The following is a 17,241-nucleotide window of genomic DNA, read 5'->3' on the forward strand; positions in this document are numbered from 1 at the left end:
AAAGGTAGGCCCCAGGGCAGCATCCACCGTTGCAATCTTCTTGCGTTCCCGCAGGGGGCGCTCGGGAACTACTTCAGGTTTCTGGGGGCGTGTCCTCGGGCTGTAGCATCATGAGGGGCGGGGCCGTTCGCCGGAGGGCGTGGCTCTGCGATCAGGAAGGGGTGTGATTTGCCCGCTCTTACCGGCCAGGGGTGGGACCAGCGGACGCACTGCTGCTCTGGGCCTGCGCGCATAGGGGTCAGGGGTCACGGCGGCGTATTTTCGTGGCGGGAAAAGCTGTTTGACGCGGGTAAGGAAGAAGGGCAGTGGGGCGCTCGGTCGGTCAGCGGAGGGCTCGAGCGAAGGGTTCGCTAAGTATCTGCAGCCTCGGGCAGAGCAGGGCAGGCAGGGCTAGCTCAAGGGACGGATCCGTGGAGCTGAGGGGCCGGGGCGCGTGGGACTATCTCGGTGTGGGCTCCGGCGTGCCATGAGCCTGGCGTAGAGGTGCGGGAGCTGCGGGGAGCTGCGGGGCACTTGAACGAGAAGCAAGGCGAGAGCATCAGGAAGTCCAATAAGTAGGAATGGGCAGGGCGTGGTAGCCTATGCCTTTTATCCCCGCGCTAGGGAGGCAGAGGCAGAGGCAGAGGCAGGGAGTTTAAGGCCAGTGAGTTCCAGGATAGCCAGGGCTACACAGATAAAGCCTGTCTCGAAAAACCAAAAAAAAAAAAAAAAAAAAAAAGGAATGGGAGAAACAATGACTCGGAACTAGAACCCTTTCTTTTACTTAGTGCGTGTGCGCGCGCGCCTTCTGAGGACAGCTTTGTGGAGTTGCTCTCTCATTCCACTATATGGGTTCCCCACGATCAAACTCAGGCTGGCCAGCTAGCGCCATTATTCACTCCGCTGTCTCACCGGGCCGCATGTGATGCTTTATATAATAAAATAAGCCAGTGATACTGGGTGGGGGCAGCCTGCTTACCCGGCCTGGTGTTTGGTGGAGGAGGTGAGACACAGTTCCAGAGCAGCGGCACTGGAGGGTCCGAGGAGGAGACAGGCAAGAAACTCAGTGTGTGAGGTGTCCTAGGGGAAATGAGGAGTTGGGTGGTTGATAGCCTTCCACATCACCGCATAAGTGGGAGCCAGGACACTCCTGCGTTGCAAGCTGGTGCAGATCTGGAGAGCATCCCGAGAGCGGGTGGGTTTTGCAGTGGGGCAGTGTCCTGAGGGGAAGGAGAAAGTTGTGCCTCCAAGGTGACTGTCATGGGAGCATCCCTGTCCAGAATAAGGGGAGATTAGGGTGACAAAAGCAGTTTGTGGGAGGGGGAGATTGTTGAGTGCCAGCCCTCCAGGGGAGGTCCAGGGGTACTTGGATCTGGCAGACCTGGGAGAGCTGTTTTGAAACATAAACAATTGTTCAGCTTCTGGAGACAGGAGGATGGCACTTTCTGGGCTGCTAGGGTAACTTAGACCTTGTTTCAAATTGAAAAAGACAGTTGGGGATGAAGTTCAGTGGTACAGCCTACACACACGTGTGCTTGTGTGCACACACCCAGTGGTGGAACCCCGCTGAATTACATTTCCCCAGGCTTGGGTTGTGGGTGCCACCAGAGCCTGTGTCAGGGAGGTGTGGTAGTGAGCGACAGGAGAAAGCCGTTCCTTATGGCAGCAGCTTCCCCTTCAAGGAAGTGTATCTACACTTCGCTCCTGGTGAGAAGGTGCACTCCTTATCTGTGCCACGCAGAGCCATGTCCCTTGTTTGGAGTCAGTGGTCCTCAGCAGTGCCCAGTGGCTTCATCTGAGCAAGCTCTGTGTCCATCTTTCCCTCGCAGACGGCTGCTGCTCCACCATCAGCAGCCAGAGTCCCCTGAGAGCAGCAGCCACTGCGGTGACCTCATCTGTCAGCTGGGCTTGGGACAGTGCAGGCCACACCTGCCTGCTTCTCCTGGGACCCTGTCAGGGACATCTTTTTCTTCTATACTTTGGGGCCTGACATAGCATCTTCAGCTCCGTTCCCAGATCCAGATCCTTACTCCCCACCTTTTAAAAATCTGATCTTGGAATCCATCGTGGTGCTAAACTTGAACCCATGATCCTCCTGCCTCAACTTCTCAGGTAGCTGTAGGATAATCATTTACTTAGGTGTCTGTCCTTTTTAAATATAAAACCAAAGTGGAAGCATGCCATCCCACACCTTGGTTTACCCACTAAAGACAAAGCCTCTTTGAGGAATCTCCTATCACCATGTGGCTTCCTCATTCCTTTATACAGCTGCATAGTACTCCATTGAATGCTCCTAGGGCTCTATTGAAACTCTCCCCCTGGGGAGGATATTTAGGTGGTTTCCAGTCCAAAGGGATTTTAAACAATGGTACCGGAAATAACCTTGTAAAAGCAGGTTCTTCATTTGCCCCAACCTGTTAGGGTCAGCTCTCACTACAGAATTGCTTGCTGCCTTTAACACTTTGGGTTTTTTGTTTTGTTTTGTTTGTTTATTTTGACTGAGGTGTCAAACTGCATAGCTGTGGGGAGACACACATCTTCCAGAATGTTCCTTAATACATCCTCAGACCCCATCAGTCTCCTGACTCTGGAAGCCGGCAGTCTTATGATGGGTTCTCAGGACATATTTTGCCCAAGAACCTTTAAGGTTGATTTATTTGTACTTGAAGTGTTTGCTTGTGTGTACGTATGTGCACAGCGTGTATGCAGTGCCTGCAGAGGCCCTTGCTGCCAAATCCTCTGGCACTGGAGTTACTGACGGCTGCGAGCTGGGTGCTGGGAACTGAGCCCAGGTCCTCTGCAAGAGCAGCCAGTGCTCTTGGCTGTTGAGCCGTCTCTCCAGCCCTGAAGGATTTACTTTTAAGGATTATTTTATTTTTAGGTGTGTGTGTGTGTGTGTGTGTGTGTGTGTGTGTGTGCGTGCGCGCGCGCGCGCGCGCGCGCGCGCGCGCATGCAGTTCCCCTTGAGGCCAGAAGAGGGTGGCAGAGCCCTGGAGCTGGTATTCGAGACAGTTGGTGGTGCTGGGAACAGAACAAGAAGTTTTTTAATTGCATTGCAATCACTCCCCCACCACCACCAGGTCTCCCTTCTTCTGTCATACCATCCCTTCCACCACACAGGGCAAACCTTGATTTTTATTACTTACAGAGCGTTTTCTGTTCTCTCTGACTGTGGGTGAGCCTTTCTGTTCCTCCAGGAGAGCATCCTGGTCTTTTCACAGACACGGTGCACATGGAAGGCTTGCAGGTCCTGCTGACATGTTTGTTTTGTTTAGTCTCATAAGAACTTTAGGTCTCCTGCCAGGTGGTGGTGGCAGCAAACTCCTTTAATCCCAGCTTTCAGGAAACAGAGACAGGCAGATCTCCATGTTCGAGGCCAGCCTAGTCCACAGAATGAGTTCCAAGACAACTAGGGCTGCACAGGGAAATCCTGAATTTAAAAAACAAAGCAAAAGACCTTCAGATCTCTACACAGCTCTCCTTGAAGTTGGCCTGGGTGCGCCGCAAGCCAGTTTTGTTTTTCCAACCTTGGATTGCAGGTATGCCAGCCATCCTATCACTAGGGATTAAGGCCAGCCTTGTTTTATTACAATAGTAGGAGAGCCGGCAGCAGTGTGCCAGGTGCGGGCCATGTTTAGTGCCTCTAAGCACCCCCCCACACACACACTTGGTTTTTACTCATTCAGGAGGGGCTTCTCACAGGCGGGGCGACTGCCCCCTGGAAGTCATTTATATGCTCAAGTCTGCTAACCCTGCAAACCAGAGCTATGCTTAGTTGATTCATCGTGAGGGACAGCCGGGGTACGGTCTTGGTTGAACCAAGAGCAAACACTGCAGTAAAACTGTTGACTCCGAACGCGCTGTGGCGGTGTTGTAAAGCCGGAAGCTTGTGTGCTCACAGCGAAGGCCGCCGTGGCCAGAAACACTGGGTTCATCGCCTGTTTGATTGAGTTAGCTTTGGATTGTTAACTGTTGACAAGTTTCTCACTCCCCACATCTGCTTGGGGTTGTGGCCCACACTGCACAGTCTTGCTGTCGATGGGTGTGTGTTCTGCACTGTTGTGTAAGTGGTCAAGCGTCCCCTCATTGGGGCTTCTAGGCAGGTGTTCTGCCACTGAGCCCTGTTCCCAGCCCTCTGGTTTTTGTTGGGTGTATGTGTTTGGTTTAGTTTCTCCCTTGATTTTACAATATTTTTAATTTTTTTGTGTATGAATATTTGTCTGCATGTATGCCTGGTACCTGTGGAGGTCAGAAGAGGGCATCAGATCCCCTGGAACTTGAGTTATATATAGTTATAAGCTGCTGTGGGTGCTGGGAATTGAGCCTTGATCCTCTGCAAGAGCAGCCAGCACTCTTAACCACTGAGCCATCTCTCCAGCCCCTACTTGCTTCTTTTTGAGATAAGGTCTGACCATGTGGTCCCTGATTTGCGTGGAACTCACTATGTTGACGTGGTTGGAACTGAGCTCACGAGGTTCGCTTGCCTCTGCATCCCAAGCTTTGGGATTAAAAGTGAGCGCCACCACACCTAGCCCCTTTGCTATTTATTTTGATATACAGTCATATTAAGTTGCCCATACTGGCTTTGAACTTGTCACCCTCTTTTTTTAGTGTCCTAAGTTGCTTGTGGTGGCTCTATATTACTAGGCCCAGCTAAGCGCCCAAAACTAGAACAAGAAAGACTCAAGCTGATTCACCCGTTGCTCTCCAAAGGTCCTGAGCAGCCTGGGACAACCCTCCTGTCTAGTGGGCCTGGGCACATACCTTGCAGGCCCTCAGTAGTGGAGTCTTCAGTCTAGACATGGGGTGATCTTCAGAAGTGGACAAGGGTTTGCTTGAACCTGGGGCAGCTGTTTGGCCTCCCTGCTCTCTCTCTCTGTGTGTGTGTGTGTGTGTGTGTGTGTGGTCTTTTCTCTGTAACAGTTTCCAGAGTAGAGGGAGGTGACTGCTGTCCCGCTGCCACCCAGTGCCCCTGCGCTGGCACTTTCCTGTACACTCTGGCATTCATGTGGGGTGCTCTCTGCCTCCTCAGCAGACCCACACTCACTCCCCAAATGAGCTTGAAGCCTGCCAAGGTCATGTCCACTGTACCCCAGAGCCTTGCGCACCGTTTACTGAATCGCAGTGGTCCTCTTCAGCGCATGGCTAACACCCCGTCCCATCCATGTCTGCAATCTGCTTACCTACAGATGCCGTGGATGGTACTGGGGGACGGCTGAGTGTGTAAGATGCCTGCCAGGCAAGCAGGCAGGTGAGAAACCAGTAGTGGCCTGTCTGTGACCCTTGCACTGAGGAGGCAGAGACAGGCAGCTCCTGGGGCTCAGTGACAGCCCACCTAGGCTACTTGCAAACTCCAAGTCAGAGAAAGACCCTTCTCATAAAAACGAGGTGGGCAGTTCTGCAGGACGGCATCCGCATATGAACATGAACCATCAGTGGACTCGTCCAGTGCGGAGCCGCTTGTGCGGCCACTCATCTCCCAGTGTCACCAGTTAGGGACCAAGCTTTCCACACAGGAGTCTCTTAGGGTACCACGTGCCCAGGCTGTAACCGAGGAACGGATTGGCATGGCTTTCATTCTAGTGTGTCCTGCACCATGTGGGGGGCAGAGCTGGCAGGGCTGTATGTTTGGGGGCACTATATTTGACCACTGTGGAATCCGGAGAAGGGCCGGGGTTCTGTGAGGGTAAAGTCACTGCAGAATGTACCTTGTTTGGGTTTGGTCATGGTGAGGGCATGGGCTAAGGGGTACGGGGATGTGGGGAGGGGCTACGCTCACAAGGTGAGGGGAGGGTAGAGATGGTTGAGGAGTGGACATCACGGTGCCAGCTGTTGGGAATTCCTAGGCCTGTGGGTGGAAGCCGCACATGAAAAGGTTTGGGACCATGGTGGGTGCACAGCAGGAGTGGGGAACGACGTTCTACTTAGGTCCTCATCGAACCCCAACTTGCCCACAGGATGGATTTTAAGCGGAAACAAGGACCAGGCCCTGGGGTGCCCCCAAAGCGGGCTCGTGGGGGCCTCTGGGATGAGGATGAACCATCACAGTTTGAGAACTTGGCCATGCTGGAGGAGACAGAGGATGAGAATCTGCAGGAGGCAGAGGAGGAGCTGCAGCTGCCCCCAGAGGGCACTGTGGGCGGTAGGTCCCCACCTCCTAACGTGGAGATGTTGTGAGATGGTCAGCAGCTGTTTTCAGTGGGGTTCCAGCTGTCGCCCACCACCTCTGCCCACTTTCCTCTGAGCAGAGAGTGGCTGCCTCTTGGGGGGAGACCGACCCACGAGCCTCTCTCTTTCCAGGGCAGTTTTCCATTGGAGACATTGACCCACGCTGGCTGCGGCCTACCCTACATGCCCTGGACCCCAGCACGGAGCCGCTTATCTTCCAGCAGCTAGAGATTGACCACTATGTGGGTGAGCTGGCGGGGGGGGGGGGGGGGGTCTGTGCACAGTCAGCAGGCGGGACATGGTTCACCTCCTCCCTGTAGTGTGGGAGCCAGGCTCAGAGTACTGTAAAGTGGGTTCAGCAGGTAAAGGCACTTGTCACCAAGCCTGCCTTCAGTCCTCAGAACCCACATGGTGGAAGGAGAGAACCTACTCCCAAAGGTGTCTTCTGATTTCCACACCCGCTGTGGCTCATGCATGTCCTCCCTACTCATAAACAACGCTGCTCAGTGGTGGAGCCCTGCCTAGAATCCCCCTTGAGGGGCTGGGGTGTGGCTCACTGTTAGATCCCCTGTTTAGAGTCCCCCAGTGAGGGGGCTAGGGTGTGGCCCAGGTCTGCGCTAGACCTCAGTTCTCGAGCTTTGGGCAAGGGGCTGGAGGTTGAGAACACTCATGCAGAGACAGACTGACACACAGACCTTGAACACTGATACCAAAAGCCCCTCTTTATTAGCACCATTGTAGGCTTAAATACACTGCAGTCAATGGCCAACAGGTGAAAATCCCATTCTCTGATCCTCTAAGCTAGGCACAGTTTCTAGTAACTTTAATTAGAAGGTTCTAGGAGGGAAGAACAGCTGAAGGCCAGGACTCATTAGTCCCAACACTCAGTAGAGGGCCTGGTTCTATCTCCAGCACCTCGGGTGGGGGTGGGGACAGACACACAGTTGGCTTTCACTGTGGGTGAAGGGCACCAGGAAGGGCTTTGAAGGGTGTTGGACCTCAGGACCTGAGAGGTATTCTGTGACCATTCTCCCAGGCTCAGCGGTGCCACTTCCAGGAGGGCCCCCAAAATCTCATAATTCCGTGCCCATACTGCGGGCCTTTGGAGTCACCGATGAGGGCTTCTCCGTCTGCTGCCATATCCACGGCTTTGCACCCTACTTTTACACCCCTGCACCTTCTGGTGAGTGTCCCTGACCTGTGGGGCTTGTTCCTGGACCCCAGAAACCCTCTTGCTCTTCTGACTGGCCTTCCACACCAGGTTTCAGGGCCGAGCACCTGAGTGACCTGCAGCGAGAGCTGAATACAGCCATCAGTCGGGACCAGCGTGGTGGGAAGGAGCTCTTGGGGCCAGCTGTGCTGGCCATAGAGCTGTGCTCCCGTGAGAGTGAGTGTGGCTTGGAGACCAGTGGGGTGGGCGAAGCCCAGATGGGTGCCAACTGCCTTTCTCTGCAGGCATGTTTGGATACCATGGTCAGGGCCCCTCTCCGTTTCTACGCATCACCCTGGCGCTGCCCCGCCTTGTGGCGCCAGCCCGCCGCCTCCTGGAACAGGGTATCCGTGTGCCGGGCCTGGGGACCCCAAGCTTCGCACCCTATGAGGCGAACGTGGACTTTGAGATCCGGTGTGTTCTGTCTTCCCCTACCCCGCTTCTCCCCAAGCACCCGGGTGGCCTTGCCTGCTGACTCCACCACCTCTCCAGGTTCATGGTGGATGCTGACATCGTGGGCTGCAACTGGTTGGAGCTCCCAGCTGGGAAGTATGTTACGAGGGCAAAGAAGGTAAGGGGCTTCCTGGTGCAGGGGCGGAGAGCCCCTGGCTCCCTGCCACTGTTGGTGCCCACTGTGTGCTTTTCCCCAGGCTACCCTGTGTCAGCTGGAGGTGGATGTGCTGTGGTCAGATGTGATCAGTCACCCACCAGAAGGGCAGTGGCAGCGCATTGCACCCCTGCGTGTGCTTAGCTTTGACATCGAGTGTGCTGGCCGCAAAGGTCTGTCCCCAGAGCCTGGCTCCTCCCCTCTGGGTCTGTGGAGGGATGAGTGGGTGGAAGGAATGCTCCCTCCAGGGACGGCTCCGGGTGCTAGTTGGTCCAGGTGGGTGTTCCACCCATCTGACTGCACAGGAGCTGGGAGAGGCCGCGAGCAGATGTGGGACAGCGTGAGTGGAGCATCGGCCACTCAGTGGGGCTGCCCACGGGGCAGGGCAGGGGAGGACTGAGGCCCTATACACCTCACCTCTGCAGGCATCTTCCCTGAGCCGGAGCGTGACCCTGTGATCCAGATCTGTTCCCTGGGGCTGCGCTGGGGTGAGCCCGAGCCATTCTTGCGCCTGGCACTAACGCTGCAGCCCTGTGCCCCCATCCTGGGTGCCAAAGTGCAGAGCTATGAGCGGGAAGAAGATCTGCTCCAGGTGGCTCCTCCCTCCTCAGATACCCATTCACCCTCTGTCCCCAGCTGACACCGTGTCCTTGGGCTTGGGGGCTGTGGGCTTTCTGCTAAGTCTTTCCTGAGTTCCGTGACACTTTCACAAGTGCCAAAGTTGTCTTGAACATTCTGGAAATGAGGGTATTTGAGGCAGTAGACAGCCTGGTTGACCCTCTGTGCTTCCCCACAGGCCTGGGCCAACTTCATCCTTGTCATGGACCCCGACGTGATCACTGGCTACAACATTCAGAACTTTGACCTCCCATACCTCATCTCTAGGGCGCAAACCCTGAAGGTGAGGAAGCTGGGAGCCTCCCAGATCTTTCCCTGGGGCCGTCCTTGCTCTGGGCACCTCTGCCCATTGCTGTCACCAGCCACTTGGGCATCCTGGGCTGCCCTTTGCTCTGGAGTTCCAGATGTAACCTGCTCTACTCCAGCTGGAGACGGAAGTCTGTTGACAGGAGCCTCCCTGAGAAGCCAGCCCTCCACACCGCAATGGCCACTTGCTTTAGAATTCATTGGCAAGGCATGGGGGAAGATGAAGGCTTGGAAGAGGAAAGCGGGTGTTTGTCTTGGTGGGTGGCAAAGGCTGGGTGCTGTAGAAAGGGCTTTGTTCGTGCCAGCCACTGATCAGCTGCACATGGAGGCTGCAGAGGTGACCCTCTGGGTATCAAGGCGTGGGATGATGGTGTTTTGTGAGTTCAAGGGCAGACCCTCCCAAGCCTGGCTTCTAGTGTAGGCTTCCTGGTCTGCATCCATCCGCTTGGGCCCTCTGCCTCACTGCAGACCTGCATCTGCTTGGGCCCTCTGCCTCACCGCAGGCCTGCATCTGCTTGGGCCCTCTGCCTCACCGCAGGCCTGCTGCATCTGCTTGGGCCCGCTGCCTGACGCAGTGCGGTTTGATCCTTCTTTAAGGACCAGCTCTGTTGCAAGTGGGGTCACAGGTGATGCACAGGAAAAGTCAGCATCTTTTGGGGCTTCAGTTCAGCCCCAGATAGGCTGTCTGGGTCATTTTCCTGCTTTCTGTAGCAAGTTCGGTGATGAACAGGCTGAGCAGACCTTACTGCCCAGCTGCATGGAGACATTAGCCTTCATGTCCTGGGTGTCTCGCCCTTGGCCCCTCCTCCCCCTGACTCCCTCTGTCAGTTTGTACCCCAGCTCCTTGTCAGTACCTGTCACCAGTGTCTCTCAGCCTTCCTGGGGCTATAGCTCTCAGCCCTGTCACTGGCTCCACTTCATCCCACTCAAGCAAACTCTGCCCTCAGCCGCCATCGTCCAGCCCCAGGAGTGCCCTGGTGGTTCCTGTCCCTGTTCTGTGGCCGTGTGGCCAGGTTCAGAGTGAGGGTGACCAGCTCTGCCTACTGTCCCTCCCCAGGTGGACCGCTTCGCCTTCCTGGGCCGTGTGACTGGTCTCCGCTCCAACATTCGCGACTCCTCCTTCCAATCAAGGCAGGTGGGCCGTCGGGAGAGTAAGGTGGTCAGCATGGTGGGCCGAGTTCAGATGGACATGCTGCAGGTATGCAGGAAACCACTCAGTCTCAAACCCAAGCTGCGCCCACCTCCTATGTGCCACAGTCTCCAGGCCCCACCCCACAGCTCTGAGGCCCTGCCCCACCCCAACCCGCCCAGGTGCTGCTGCGGGAATACAAGCTCCGTTCCTATACCCTGAATGCTGTGAGCTTCCACTTCCTAGGCGAGCAGAAGGAGGATGTGCAACACAGTATCATCACTGACCTGCAGGTGCCACCCCCCCCCCCCCCAGGTCCTCCTTACCCCTGCCCGAGCCCCGCCTGAACTCCGCCCGACCCCCTCCTGGGTCCCTCCTTACCCCCACCTGAGCCCCGCCTCAGCCCGGCCTGGGTCCCTCCTTACACACACACACACACACACACACACACACACACACACACACACACACACACGCACACACACACCGCCTGAGCCCCGCCCCACATGCCTATCCGCAGAATGGGAATGAGCAGACGCGCCGCCGCTTGGCGGTGTACTGCCTGAAGGATGCCTACCTGCCGCTTCGGCTGCTCGAGCGCCTTATGGTGCTGGTGAACAATGTGGAAATGGCGCGTGTCACAGGTGTGCCCCTTGGGTACCTGCTCACCCGAGGCCAACAGGTCAAGGTCGTGTCTCAACTGCTGCGCCAGGTGGGTGGCTGTGCCTGGTTGGCCACATGCACACACCGGTCCTGGTACCTGGATACTCACCGGCCCACCCCTGCCCCTTCTCCAGGCCATGCGCCAGGGGCTCCTGATGCCTGTGGTGAAGACTGAGGGTGGTGAGGACTACACGGGAGCCACTGTCATTGAGCCCCTTAAAGGGTGAGGTCGCTGCTGGGCATGGTGGGACACTCACGTATGACATCCTAGCACTCTGGAGGGGTTCAAGGCCAGCCTGGGCTCCTTGAGACTCTGTATATAAAAATTTTAAAAGGTAAGGGCCCAAGGGTAGGGGCAGGATAGGGGCTGACTTCCCCCAAATCCTCCTCAGGTACTATGACGTCCCCATTGCCACGCTGGACTTCTCCTCTCTATACCCATCCATCATGATGGCCCATAATCTGTGCTACACCACACTGCTACGGCCCGGGGCTGCCCAGAAGTTGGGGTATGTTGCCTTCATCCAGGATGTCCCCCAAACCACCCTGAGCCCTGTTTCACATCTTGATACATCAGGCCCAGAAGTAATAGTCCAGGGAAAAGGAGACCTGGGAGTCCAGGACTTGAGATAGGCCGTGGATGTGGGCTAACGGAGAGGCTGACCTGGGAGTCCAGGACTTGAGATAGGCCGTGGATGTGGGCTAACAGAGAGGCTGACCTGGGGGATGCTGGAGCAAGCAGGCCTGAAGCCCAGTCTCTGTGCCTCTCTCTTTCCCAGACTCAAAGCAGATGAATTCATCAGGACACCCACTGGGGATGAGTTTGTGAAGTCCTCTGTGCGGAAGGGCCTCCTGCCCCAGATCCTGGAGAATCTGCTGAGTGCCCGCAAGAGGTGGGCTCTGGAGCCACTGCCTGGCTTGGTGCTTAGATCCCCGGGTGACCTGTGCAGATCTTCTGTAGTTGTGTCTCCAGGAAATGAGGCTCCTTTCCAGGCAGCACCCTCTGCTGGCTGGGCCTCCATTCTGAGCAGTGCACAGCATACCCAGCTCTGTTTGGACCCTAACCAGTGTCCATGCCTGGTGCCTCCCTGAGACCATGGTCCCCTTAAACAGCCTTTATCCTGCCTTCACCCAGGGCCAAGGCTGAGCTGGCTCAGGAGACAGACCCCTTGCGGCGCCAGGTCTTGGATGGACGGCAGCTGGCACTGAAAGTGAGCGCCAACTCTGTATATGGCTTCACTGGTGCCCAGGTGGGCAGGCTGCCATGTTTGGAGATCTCCCAGGTGAGCCTTTGGGGTGCTCATGGGTGACTAGGTTACTGTTGGCCTGCATTTCGAGGCCAGCTGGGGCAGAGAGTGTCCCAGTGTGGCAGGAGCTGCAGTGTCAGGCATCCTCTGCACCCTAATGTAGGGTCCTCAGAGACCAGAGCACCTGTCCTTGGCCCTCCTCGCGCATGGCCTAGTGGGACAGGGACCCTAGTCTCAGGTAATGTTTGTAGTAAAAGTGACTCCCGGGCCTCTGCCAATGAGTCAGCTGAGATGGGTACTTGGGATACTGGGTTGCTGGACACCCCTACCCCAGCGGCAACACCTCTGTTCATCCCTTCCACAACCCTGGAAAAAGAAAGGGGGAGAGCCACCCAGTGGCACAACCAGGCTGGATGTGCTGGGTTACTTGATGACCACCGTGCGTGGTCTGTGACTGACCCTGCTGTAGGCCTGCAGTCTGACTGACCCTGCTGTAGGCCCGCGGTGCTGCCGTGTGTGGTCTGACTGACCCTGCTGTAGGCCTGCGGTGTGGCCGTGCGTGGTCTGAGTGACCCTGCTGTAGGCCTGTGGTCTGACTGACCCTGCTGTAGGCCTGTGGTCTGACTGACCCTGGTGTAGGCCTGTGGTCTGACTGACCCTGGTGTAGGCCTGTGGTCTGACTGACCCTGGTGTAGGCCTGTGGTCTGACTGACCCTGGTGTAGGCCTGCAGTGCTGCTACTCAGTCGGGTCACAGGCCCAGTACTTTGCTCTCTCAGCAGTGAGCAGTGACATCTCAGGAATATTTAGGTAGGGAATGTCCAGAGCAGGTGACAGGATTTTCACAGGATGGGTTCAGAGGTCACAGAGGCTGTGACTGACAGAAGCTGCTGTTTACTCCAGCTCCAGCTCCCTGATCCCAGGTTCAAACCAGAGTCCCTGTTAACTCCCCTTGTGAGCATAGACCTCTGGTGTGGCTCCAGGGCTCAGGGAAGCTGATTGCCTGGAAGGATGGTGTCTCCCAGGAGCTGCGCTTTGGCCAGACCTGCCTCTGCTGGAGTCACCCCCTGTCTGCTTGCCGTTCTCACTCCAGTGTGGCTGTTCTAGGTGGGCACTGGGACCTTAGGTCTTCTCTCCTGGCCTCTTATGGTGGGATAACAAATTACTGAGCCATCCAGAACAAAATAAGGAAAAAGGAGCATGGAGCAGGTGGACAAGACAAGTCAGCTGTGGACTTCTGAGATGTCCCCATGACCACGTGGAACCCAGACAGTCGGAGCATTCTGTCCACACGCCAGTACCCACCAGCCTCATCCTCGTTTGTGAAGAGACACATCAGGATATGGTGCTGTGGGCTTGAATTTGGTGGGAGAGCCCCTGCCCAAAATGCTCCAGTGAGGAGCTGGGCATGGCCCAGAGCCTCTGCTTACTCTACATGAGACCTGCTCCATTCCCAGACCAGCAGTGGGGATGGCTCCTTGTCCTCTGAGTATTGTCCACATACTTTGGAGAAACAGCCTGGACTTGGACACATGGTCCGTGACGCTCAGAAGTGGCAGAGGTGTGTCCGGACCGAGCTGGGTCTTCACTCTTTCTGGTTCTGCTCCTAACAGAGTGTCACTGGATTCGGGCGGCAGATGATTGAGAAAACCAAGCAACTGGTGGAGTCCAAGTACACTGTAGAAAATGGCTACAACGCTGATGCCAAGGTCAGGGTCTGGGCGCAGCCGGCTGCTCCCCAGGGTCCTTGGACTGCCTACCATGACAGGAACATGCCTCTCACATGTACCCCGGCAGGTGGTCTACGGCGACACTGACTCTGTGATGTGCCGATTTGGTGTCTCCTCTGTGGCTGAGGCGATGTCTCTGGGTCGGGAGGCTGCCGGCTGGGTATCAAGTCATTTCCCATCGCCTATCCAGCTGGAGTTTGAGAAGGTGCGTGTGTGCCCTGCCTCAGCTCAGTGCAGACAGCGGGGTCTCTGCAGTTAGTGGTAGCCTTTTTTCACTGTGTGCTACAGAGCTGACGCTGCAGGTGTGGGGGACTTGAAGCGCTCTGGGCCTGCTCCCAGCTCCATGAGCTTCTTAGGACGCAGAAGCCCAGTGTCCTGGGTTCTGAGACTGAGGCCTCCCTTGCACAAACCTGTGGTGTGCATGGGTCCTGCAGTGCTCACCGGCTTCTTCCTGCTGCTCAAACATGCACCCCTGGCGGCCCCAGTGCTTGGCTCTAGACTCACTGGGCTGTCTCCTCTCGTGGCTTTGAGATTTCACTGTGTCTCCTACCTGGACTTCATGATTTAGGGCCCAGCTCTAGGCCTATGATGTCAAGTGGGGTTCCTAGGGTGCTGGAGGGTATCAGGCCTCCAAGGGCAAGGGCCTTCCTTGCCTGTCCTGCTTCTGATGGGTCTTGGGATTGGAGGTGGGGGATAGTGCACAGGGTCACCACCCTTGGGTTCCTTCTAGGTTTATTTTCCATACCTGCTCATCAGCAAGAAGCGCTATGCTGGCCTGCTCTTCTCCTCTCAGCCTGATACCCATGACAGAATGGATTGCAAGGGCCTGGAGGCTGTGCGCAGGGACAACTGTCCCCTGGTGGCCAACCTTGTTACATCCTCGCTACGCCGAATCCTCGTGGACCGGTGTGTGTGTGTGTCCCTCCTAGACCTAGAAGCCAGCCTCCCTCAGACCCATGGGTGTTGCTGTGACAGTGAGGCAGTGGTGAATTAGACTGGCTGCCTTAGGTGATGGCCTCTGGCCTCCTGCTTCTGCACTACTGCACACCCCGACTCAGCCCATAGTGCCCGCCCTCAGTGATGAAAGCTGCAGCCCATCGTCAGCAGCCCCTGGTGACTCTGTCCATCATCTCAGGGACCCTGATGGTGCCGTGGCCCATGCCAAAGATGTCATCTCGGACCTGCTGTGCAACCGCATAGACATCTCCCAGCTGGTCATCACCAAGGAGCTGACCCGTGCAGCAGCCGACTACGCAGGCAAACAGGCCCACGTGGAACTGGCTGAGAGGTGGGGCAGTCACACCGCCTCCTGCAGCTGGGGCCATTCAGCCCTCCCCAAACCTCACCCACCTCCCCTGTCCGCAGGATGAGGAAGCGTGACCCCGGCAGCGCACCCAGCTTGGGAGATCGAGTCCCCTATGTGATCATTGGTGCTGCCAAAGGCGTGGCTGCCTACATGAAGTCGGAGGTCAGGCCCACCTGGGCTGTGCCCCTCCCAGAATCTCACTTCTGCTTTCCTCTGGGCGGTCTAGCCCCTGGGCCTGACCTTAGTGCCTCCTTGTACAGAGTTGGCTGCTGTGCCATCTCCGCCCCTCCCCGCCCTGGGTGCCTGTACCTCCATTTGTTTTATCTTCTCAAGCCACCCAGTGAACAGTGACCTGGTTCTCAGCCTGTGACTTCTGACCCCTGTGCCCCCTCCATGGCCCTTCCTGCCCCTGGGTGCACCCCTTCGTCACACCCCAAGGGTATTGTCCACGGCTCCCCCCTGGCCCCCCGGTAACCGCGGCCCGTCCACAGGACCCCCTGTTTGTGCTGGAGCACAGCCTGCCCATCGACACCCAGTACTACCTGGAACAACAGCTGGCCAAGCCGCTGCTGCGCATCTTTGAGCCCATTCTGGGCGAGGGCCGTGCAGAATCCGTGCTGCTCCGTAAGTGTGACCCTGAGGAGGGAGTGTGGGCAAGAAAGGGGCAGGGGCAAGACTGTCAGCTCCTCTCCTGTAGGTGGTGACCACACACGCTGCAAAACTGTGCTCACCAGCAAGGTTGGTGGCCTCCTGGCCTTTACCAAGCGTCGCAACTGTTGCATTGGCTGCCGCTCCGTGATCAACCATCAAGGTGAGACCCAGGACACAGCGCTCCTACACCCACTGGTGGGGCTCTGCCACAGGATCCATTCTGCCTGTGCTCCCGCGAAGGGTCCTCGCCCGCTCCGGGTTTCCCCAGGGGAGTTTTCCCCACACACTCAGGCCCTTGTTCTCTAGCCCTGGGGACTTTCAGAAGCCGGGATGGGCAGCGGGTGGAGAAGAGCAGAGATGCAGGGATGGAGGCTAGGGCCTGGCTCAGGCCCAGCACCCTGTGCCGATACCCGCCCCTCCCCCAGGAGCTGTGTGTGCGTTCTGTCAGCCACGGGAGTCAGAGCTCTACCAGAAGGAGGTGAGTGAGGTAGGGGCTGGAGCTGGGGCAAGCCTGACCCCCACAGCCCTGCTCAACCCGCTGTGTCCTTAGGTGTCACACCTGAATGCCCTGGAGGAGCGCTTCTCACGCCTCTGGACGCAGTGCCAGCGTTGCCAGGGCAGCTTGCATGAGGATGTGATCTGTACCAGGTGCACCCTCCCCCACTTGCTACCAGACTCCTGACCCAGCGGGGAGACCTCACTGAAGAGTGGGCAGGGTCTGCCTGGGCTAGGCGCCCGCACAGCCTCCCCAAGGGTGGGGCTGGGCTTTCCCCAGGGAACGGGCGGGTGGGGCGCGTTCCCACGCCAGGTGACAGCTGATATACGGCTGGCTACCTCTCGGGGCACTGCTGTTATCGGCTTCCCTGTGCCCGCTAAGCAAACAGCCCCCTCCCCTGGGTGGGCAGCAGGTAGGGGCCAAAGTCCTGGGAATGGCCCCTGACCACCACCCTTTACAGCCGCGACTGTCCCATCTTCTACATGCGCAAGAAAGTACGCAAGGACCTGGAGGACCAGGAGCGGCTGCTGCAGCGTTTTGGACCTCCGGGCCCCGAGGCCTGGTGACCTGATAAGGGACAGAGAATAAAGTTCAGACTTTTTGCTACTGGCTGTGTGTTGTGGTCTCGGGGAACAGGTTGGGTTTCATGGTTCAGGTGCAGTACAATTCCCTGGGGCCTCGGTACCTCTACCTGTGCCCACACAGGGCTGGCATCTCTGTTTCCCTTCTGAAAACCCGAGTAAGATCCCAACGCTCTGCTTTGCTCCTCCCCATGGGGCTGGTGGTCGCCCAGCTGGCACCAAGTGCTGCCCTGTTTCCTTCAGGCCAGGGGTAGCTTGTGGCACATAGACGTCCACACCTCAGGGCAGCAAGGGGACCCTCTCTGACGCTGGTACTTCCACCATGGGGTCCTGGTGGTCGATCTGCCTGGGCTTCCCCGCGGCTGTTGGGAGATCCCCTGTTCTCACAGCTGTTCCTGGGCCTCACTGCTCCGTGTCATCTTGCCCTGGTCACCCTTGGCTCCTTCCTGTGGCATCCTGTTCCCAGGGCCTGCAGCCCCTCATGTCTTTGCCCTTTCTCAGCAACTTCTCTCTCCACCCTTGTGTCAGCTCTCCATCCCCAATGGTGGGGAA

General features: G+C 57.1%; 1 protein-coding gene across 1 annotated transcript; it reads left to right on the forward strand.

Annotated features, from left to right (window-relative positions):
- Positions 1 to 198: 198 nt before the first annotated feature.
- Pold1 (DNA polymerase delta 1, catalytic subunit) lies at positions 199 to 16,714 on the forward strand. The gene is made up of 27 exons (XM_050121278.1): positions 199 to 289; positions 5,937 to 6,121; positions 6,280 to 6,393; positions 7,184 to 7,330; positions 7,409 to 7,534; positions 7,603 to 7,771; positions 7,850 to 7,928; positions 8,008 to 8,137; positions 8,390 to 8,556; positions 8,761 to 8,865; positions 9,946 to 10,086; positions 10,200 to 10,310; positions 10,538 to 10,729; positions 10,815 to 10,903; positions 11,073 to 11,189; positions 11,460 to 11,573; positions 11,816 to 11,963; positions 13,539 to 13,634; positions 13,723 to 13,860; positions 14,386 to 14,561; positions 14,791 to 14,943; positions 15,021 to 15,123; positions 15,453 to 15,585; positions 15,659 to 15,772; positions 16,038 to 16,090; positions 16,163 to 16,260; positions 16,569 to 16,714. Exons 2-27 carry the CDS (start codon positions 5,938 to 5,940, stop codon positions 16,672 to 16,674), a joined length of 3,303 nt encoding a protein of 1,100 aa, XP_049977235.1. The 5' UTR covers positions 199 to 289; position 5,937; the 3' UTR covers positions 16,675 to 16,714.
- Positions 16,715 to 17,241: the final 527 nt, after the last annotated feature.

The sequence above is a fragment of the Alexandromys fortis genome, unplaced genomic scaffold (genome assembly GCF_014885135.2).
Source record: "Alexandromys fortis isolate MF-2015 unplaced genomic scaffold, M_Fortis_MF-2015_v1.1 scaffold_161, whole genome shotgun sequence".
NCBI lineage: Eukaryota > Metazoa > Chordata > Mammalia > Rodentia > Cricetidae > Alexandromys > Alexandromys fortis.

Excerpts from the sequence above, each read along its gene's own strand:
- Pold1 (XM_050121278.1), top strand. The coding sequence starts at position 5,938 with ATGGATTTTAAGCGGAAACAAGGACCAGGCCCTGGGGTGCCCCCAAAG. Across the intron at positions 6,122-6,279 it reads CCCAGAGGGCACTGTGGGCG|GGCAGTTTTCCATTGGAGAC; the intron begins GTAGGTCCCCAC and ends CTCTCTTTCCAG. Across the intron at positions 16,091-16,162 it reads CAGAGCTCTACCAGAAGGAG|GTGTCACACCTGAATGCCCT; the intron begins GTGAGTGAGGTA and ends CTGTGTCCTTAG.